The sequence below is a fragment of the Cornus florida genome, unplaced genomic scaffold (assembly GCF_030987335.1).
Source record: "Cornus florida cultivar Cherokee Brave unplaced genomic scaffold, ASM3098733v1 CherokeeBrave_3.0.0_Hap2_Chr11, whole genome shotgun sequence".
Lineage (NCBI taxonomy): Eukaryota > Viridiplantae > Streptophyta > Magnoliopsida > Cornales > Cornaceae > Cornus > Cornus florida.
Window position 1 is genome coordinate 82,794,611 of NW_026775581.1, and position 7,431 is coordinate 82,802,041.

The window sequence follows — 7,431 nt, forward strand, 5'->3', positions numbered from 1 at the left end:
CTGCATTTATTTTCAATACATATATGTGGATTAATTCACCAGCAAGAAAATGCGAGAAAATGAACAAATCATGAAATCAGCATCTCAATATAATGGAGATAAAGAAAGCATGATTGATGATTGCTCACAGGTTCATGAAGCATGGAACTATATAAGAACTCCAACCAGCCTCAACATACACTGATCTAACCCACAAATTTAAGTCCTTATTTCATCCATCACTTCTACCACTCTAACCTACAAAATTTGCTGATATTCTCTTGAATTGTCACAGGGATCCACATTCTCTGTCTTTTGTCCAGCACAATGCGCCTCAAGGTCTGGCATCCGCGCACCATCTCTTGCAAATCCTCCCCGCTAAACTTGTAACAAGAAGCCAACACAAGTGATTCCAAAGACTTATGATTTGCAAAGGCACAAATGCCATCACCCGTTATTGATTCACAACCCCTCAGTTCAATGGACACCAAATTTGGGCAGTTCTGAGCAAGAGCAACGAGTGTAGCATCCGATATGTTAATCAACCACGAAAAGGTCAATCCCTTGAGAGTTTGAATTGCAGCAATAGCCACACCCCCGGTGTCAGTCACATCCAATCCACAGTTTGCCAAATTCAACTTCTCCAAACAACACATTTCCCTCAAATGCAATACCCCATCATCTGAAATTCGGTTACACTCTGCAATGTCTAATTCTTGTAGAGTTCTAGACAGAGACCCACTGGCCAACAAAGCCAAACCCGTATTTGTAATTAACCAACAGCCTCGCAAAATCAAAACCTGCAATGAATTTGCATTCCCGATAGCTTTACGGGCTTCATCAGCAATCCTAATGCAATCAGCCAAATCCAAAGTAGTCAAATTTGACTCCGAAATTCCCAACTTGGCATCTCCTACTCAGATACACTTCAGCTAAATTAGGACACCCATTTGCTATCTGACATATACCAGAACCATCAACATCATCCCAACCCGGTATACCATATGTTTTTTGGTAGTTAAGATTGAGAACTTCAATGTTGGGACAAGTTTTGGCTATGAATTTGATGTGGGTATTGGTGATCACTCTTGATGATTCCAATGAGACTAAGTTTGGGAATCTGAGTAAGAAATTAGGAAGAAGATTGGGTTCGAGAACCCGTAAATCGGTGAAGACCCTCGACTCTGGACCATTGCTTGCAGACTTTGGAGAATGATTTTCTGTCATTAGGGTTTTCAACCCATTTGAGAACTAAGCCCAGCACATCATCACCGAATCTTTCCATGAACCAATTGTGTTCTCTGCACAGGAAATCAAACCCTAATTTCTCTGTAACACAGAGCAAAAGAAAAGCTGCTGAGACCACTAACACAAATCCAAACTACAGTAGCTCCCAGAGATGATTCATGAAAAATAATAACAATGGTAAATAAAAACTCTTGTAAATTCTAACAAGAAAACCAAAGAAATAGCTAGGGAGGACTTGGAGATCACTAGCCGAGGGTTTTGAGTTTGAGATTTGTGTATTTTGTAGTGACGGGTTCGACTCCAGACCGGTCGTCTTTCTTTACATGTTGGAAGAATATTTTTCGTCCATATGTCACAACTATGCAAATATTAATTTACAATATTTTTTATGAATTTTTTTGTTTTCCTCATTAATGCATACGAGAATGATTATTGCACTAAATATGTATAGTGAATTACTTAGACATATTTTTTTAATTAGTTAATTATGCAATATATAAAGAAGTAGAGTCCTCCACCTAATTATATTTGATATAAATAATTAATTAAAAATTATTCAATGATTAGACAATTCACTATAAGTGTTCAGTGTGAGGTTTACTGTTATAATATATATTATTATTTTTTGGTAATTTATTATTATTATTTTATTATTGATAGAGAAAAATAATTTACCTTCATCAACCGTGAGACCTCTTCCACATATTTCATTATGAGAGATAAAGATTTTCAATGATGACATTTCTTATTTTCTTATCCAAGATAATGAATGACGACATGTTCAATAGGGTGAGGATAATCTTGGCACAATTTGAGAAAGTCAAAGGAGTAAATTACATCCCGACAAATCTGGCAACAAACGATCTTCTCGGATCTCCCACAAGCGGATCAACTTGATTCCAATCGACAGCCATAAATAGGGCACCAAGCAGTTAAAGAAGGAACGAGAAAAAACTCCAAGAAAGAATATACATAATTATTATGTGATACGATTACAAGTACTAACTTGATCGTCAGAGGATTCTCGACTGGCACCTCACCGGTGCTAGGTGCTATTCGAGACGACGTCTTTTGTTTTGCAAGTAAACGTTGTCGTTCCGAGTCGCGAGAATTTTCGCATCAACAATTATTATTATTATTTTTATGTGCGAATGATAACCACATCAGACTCTTAGAGTACTCCATAACCACTTAAATAATTATATTAAGATTGAATACTTAGATGGAGAGATTAATTCGGATGGAATGATTTTGAAGGATTTGGAAAGAAAAGAAAAGAAAAAAAAAAAAGGGATTGTGAGTTTTGTGTTTGGAATCTTTGGGTTGATTTTAATGAAAAGAAAATAAAGAACTGGAGGTCGGACTTTGGGTTTTTTTTTTTTTAAAAAAAAAAAAAAAATTTAATGCGAAGGTTTGAAGTAAAATGATAATAAGATAACTATTTCACAATATCAAAAATATCTTAAACATTTCAAATAATAAAATTTTAAACACATGTGAGTCACATCTCAGGGCTTTTCATCCTTCACTTCACACGTCTGCTGTATGAATATAATATACGACTGGCATATGAATAACACTCTTGGAACCACCATATATGATTGGCGAGAGAGATGTCTTTTGGAATTAGAAATCAAGTGGTTATACATGTATATTTTCTTCTTTGAGAAACAAGTATGACCTATCAATTTTTAATAGCTATGCAATTATTTTTCTATCAACTTCTAAACCACTGAAACTTTTCCTTATACCTTACCAAATTATATATAAATTAAGTAAAAAAGTTGCATGATAACTAATTTGTAATATAAATATAAAAGGACATGATAGTTAAAATGATATGTTTTTTTTTTCTCTTCTTCATCTCTTTTAAAATAAGAATGTTATCATTTTCTATTTTTTACTTATGATTTATCCAAATATGAATACAAGTTATAGAATTGAAAACAAATATACTTAAAAATTATGGAATCTAACCATCCCATGAGTAAATTGACTTGAATTTTGTTTAAATAAGGCAAGACTAAAACACTATTGTAATTGTACGTAGTATTTTATCCTTGTTTTAATTTATTATTTTAAAAAAAAAATCATACATTGCATGAACAAGACTGCCCAAATTATACATTGCATGAAAAAAAATAAAAATAAAAAATAATAATAATAATAATAAAATTCAATTGTAACTATCAAACCAAGCAGCTCATAAATTCCCGACGTTGTCGTTCCTCCCTTCATCACATGTAACATATATATACCAATGAAAAATAGTAAACTGACTTTTTGAAGTTTTCCACTTGGTTTTAAATTTTACAATATACTAAATCAATTGTAAAGATTATTTTACTTGACATAAAATATCCAAATTTATATTTGGAATCTATGATGCACTTTGATACTACATGTAGGAAATTGCTAACATAAATTTAATGTATAAATTTAATAAGAGATATATAGAATATGGAAACTCAATTGTTTAAACATGGAAGAGATGTGTTGATTTAATTTAATCAACAATAAAATCACAAATTAAAATTAACGAAATATAGCATTTTCATCTATACAACCATCTGAATCAAAGTCTTATAAAATAATTAGTATTATCTATTTACTGTTGGATCATTATTTTTCTTACATTTGTAGCTGAGGATGCCAAAGACGGCTTGGGTCGGATCGAGCTTACATAACGAAGTTTGGGCCTGATAATTGACCTGGGCCCAAACTTCGTATCCACGTAGCAGACCTGGTGCAAGGGGTTATTGGCAAAGGCTCCCAAAGAGGAGTTAGGCCCATAATGGCATAACCACCAGAATAGGCCCAGCGGCTGAAGTTAGTTAGGAATTCTCCAGAATAGTGCAAATTGTCTATAAATAGAAGAAAAAGAGAAGAAAAAGGGGATTGAAATGTTTGAAGTGTAATGAAACTCTGCCAATTTGGAGAGAGAAAATTCTTTCATCTTCAATGGCGCCGTCTGTGGGAACGAAGAAGATTGATGAGTGTTCGATTTAGCTTGATTCGATCTAGAGCAGTTCGTTAAGAAGAAGCTTGATCGCAGAAGGCAAAATCGTGATCGGTGAAATCGCAATTTGTTTTGTCGAGTCTCAATTCCATTTGATTTGGAAAGCTTGATAGTTCGATTCGCACAGCTCTGGTTTGCACTTGTTCCGATGAATTGTATGGTTGAGATCAGTAGAGATTATTGAGTTTGTTGAATTAGTTGTTGGAGCAATCCAGATCCGGTCAATTGCAGTCAGAATTCGACTAAGCTTAAGTCTAGATCTAGTGCGTTCGTGTTAGCGAAGCTCAGATATAACCGGTAATCTGCAGTGAATGACTTTGCTTCGATCCGGCATGATGATCGGAGGAGAGAGCTCAAATCTATTGGACAATGGCCAGCAGTCGAAGCTCGATGAGTTGATGAATGTGATTGATGCGTTAAGAAAAGAGAACGCCAAATTGCGAGCTGGAATGGAGCGTCGTGAGGCTCCTGCAGTTCCAAGGCCATCTCCGATAGTTGAAGCAGTTGCGCTGTCTAATGCTGCTTATCATGACGATCTGGAAGGGGAACGTCGCATGGATCTTCACTGCGACGAGATGTTGCAAGGTGATCTACTTCTTAACCTCCGACAGATGGAGAATAGGGAGGGATCAATCCACCAGGATCCGTACCGCGAACGAATCACATGAGAAGGAGCCGCAACGTTCAATCCAAATCATGGAGGATTGCGACGTGATGAAGCAATAGAGGTCGGTCAACACGGAACCTCGTCGCTATGGCAGAGAGGATTCATGGAGGAGAGGTCAATCGATCCACCTTACCGTCCTTCAATGGCGACCTATGATTATAGGAGTTCCGATGAGAGATCGGCGGATCCGAGGGTTCCATCGCAGTTTTCAAGGGAGAATGAGGCGCTTCGTTCGTCTGCAAGAACGGTTGCCTCTCCATTTACTAACGAGATCCTGAACGCTCTGAATCTGAGGAAATTCTCCATACCTGTGTTCATTCTTTTTGATGGAACAACCGATCCGATCGATCACATCTACCATATTCAGTTGAAAATGGCTTTAAACACGAACAACGATCCATTGATGTGCAAGTGCTTTCCTACGAGCTTAGTCGGTCCAGCCCTCAATTGGTTCAAGAACTTGGCTTAAGGTTCAATTGCTAGCTTTCAGGATTTGTGTGATAAGTTCATAAGTCAGTATTATGGAAATAAATGTCCGGCAAAAGATGTGTCGAGTTTGTTTACAATGAAGCAGCATGAGGATGATCGGCTCCAGGCCTTTCTCACTAGGTTTTACCTTGTTAAAAGTATGGTTATGGAGTGTCATCCATCAACAGCCGTTCAAGCGTTCAAGCTAGCAATGACCTGAGGAACTCTGTTCCATACGAGTCTGGTGGTAAACACACCAAAGACGATGGACGAGCTGAACGAGAGAGCTGATGGCTTCGTTCGTCTAGAAGAAGAGGAAGCAGCTAACGCTAGGAAGACATCTATCATCTCCACAGAGGAGAAGTCCAAAGTCAAGATTTGGCAGAAACAACCCCCACCGCAACATCAGACCTCCTGGAAGGCAGAGAAAAGTTTTAGAGAGGATGGACTGATTACTCCACTCAAAGTTACGTTGGCGAGGCTCTACCAAGAAAACAAAGATAAGTTTCGTCCTCTCTTACCAATCAGACAACCTCTCGAGCAGAGGGATCAATCTAAGCATTGTGCTTTTTATAGTGATTTTGGTTATCAGACTAACGAATGCAGGAACCTGAGGAGGCAAGTGGAAATGCTGATCGCCAGAAGGGAGTTTGTAGGGTATGTTCAAGGGCCGGCACAAGAGAAAAATCATCCAGCTGAGCAGGTCAAGAGAAACCAAAAACCGAGCCACCTTAACGCTCAGCCCGTTCGGATTATTAACGCAATCTATGGCCGACCCGAGCAGACCGCAAAATCTGAGGAATTACTCCGAACACGCCTCCACCAAGCGCAAATGAAGAGGCGAGTAGGCAGTATCAACACCCTGCACCAACAGAGCTCGGCCATGCAGATAAGGTTCGATAAGACCGACCTGATGCGAGTTCAGATTCTGCATGAGGACCCCTTGGTTATTAGTTTGACAGTGGCAGAATGCTTAGTACGAAGAATGCTCATTGATCTGGGGAGCAGTACGAATATCATGCCTAGAGTTACTTTTGATCGGCTTGAAATTAAGCCAGAGGAACTTAAGTCTACTGGAAATCCGTTGTTGGGGTTTGATGGCAAACGAGTCGAACTGATCGGCACTGTTGAATTGGTGGTTCGAGCAGCTGAGAGGGACTTAGTCGAAAGATTTGTGGTGGTGGAGATCTATCCCTCCTATAACTTGTTGATGGGGAGATAATGGATCCATAGGGTAAAGGGAGTCCCCTTAACCCTACAACAAGTGATGAGGTGCCTAAGTCCGGACGGGAGCAAAGTGATTGATATCCATGGGGATCAGGTTGCTGCAAAGGAATGTTACTCAGTGACTCTGAAAGCCACAGGGAAGGGAAAGGCTCTCATCCGATCTGTTGATGCGCAATAGCAATTACAGGAACCTCCCCTCGTCATGAGCAGGGAGGAGGAGTCCATGATGCTGACCGAAGAGCTTCTGGTTGAAGTTCAAATTGATCATTTGAGGCCATGCCGAACCACAAAAGTAGGATCGCGACTCGCCGATGAGCGAAAATGCCAGTTAATTGATTTCCTTTCCCAAAATACAGATGTGTTCGCTTGGAGCCATTCAGACATGCCAGGGATCGACCCTACTGTTTCTTGTCATTCTCTTAACGTTGATCCGAACGTCAGGCCTATGAAGCAGAAGCAGAGAAGGTTCACCCCGGAACGCAACTAGATCATTGCTGAGGAGGTAAACCGATTGTTAGAAGCTGGGTTCATTCGAGAGGTACAATACCCTAACTTGTTGTCAAATGTGGTTGTAGTGCAGAAGAAGAACGGGAAATGGAGAGTTTGTATTGACTTCACCAATCTGAATAAAGCCTGCCCGAATGATAGCTTTCCACTTCCGAAGATTGATCAAATGGTGGACGCCATAACAGGGTATGAGCGGTTGACTTTTCTTGATGCTTACTCAGTCTAGAATCAAATTCTAATGGATCCGAACGATGAAGAAAAAACCTCTTTTACACCGAATAAGGGATCTATTGCTACAAGGTCATGCCGTTCGGAT

The 7,431-nt window shown here is 39.0% G+C and overlaps 2 protein-coding genes across 2 annotated transcripts; one reads left to right on the plus strand and one right to left on the minus strand.

The window, feature by feature from the left end:
* Positions 1 to 224: 224 nt before the first annotated feature.
* LOC132281419 (uncharacterized) lies at positions 225 to 1,206 on the minus strand. Its single transcript, XM_059783123.1, has 2 exons — positions 948 to 1,206; positions 225 to 892 (listed from the first exon to the last, which is right to left on the minus strand). Exons 1-2 carry the CDS (start codon positions 1,204 to 1,206, stop codon positions 225 to 227), a joined length of 927 nt encoding a protein of 308 aa, XP_059639106.1.
* Positions 1,207 to 5,646: 4,440 nt separating this feature from the next.
* LOC132281420 (uncharacterized) lies at positions 5,647 to 6,603 on the plus strand. Its single transcript, XM_059783124.1, has one exon. The coding sequence runs from the start codon at positions 5,647 to 5,649 to the stop codon at positions 6,601 to 6,603; it is 957 nt and encodes a 318-aa protein (XP_059639107.1).
* The last annotated feature ends 828 nt before the right edge of the window (positions 6,604 to 7,431 follow it).

Excerpts from the sequence above, each read along its gene's own strand:
- LOC132281420 (XM_059783124.1), top strand. The coding sequence starts at position 5,647 with ATGGACGAGCTGAACGAGAGAGCTGATGGCTTCGTTCGTCTAGAAGAA.
- LOC132281419 (XM_059783123.1), bottom strand. The coding sequence starts at position 1,206 with ATGACAGAAAATCATTCTCCAAAGTCTGCAAGCAATGGTCCAGAGTCG. Across the intron at positions 893-947 it reads GGATGATGTTGATGGTTCTG|GAGATGCCAAGTTGGGAATT; the intron begins GTATATGTCAGA and ends GTATCTGAGTAG.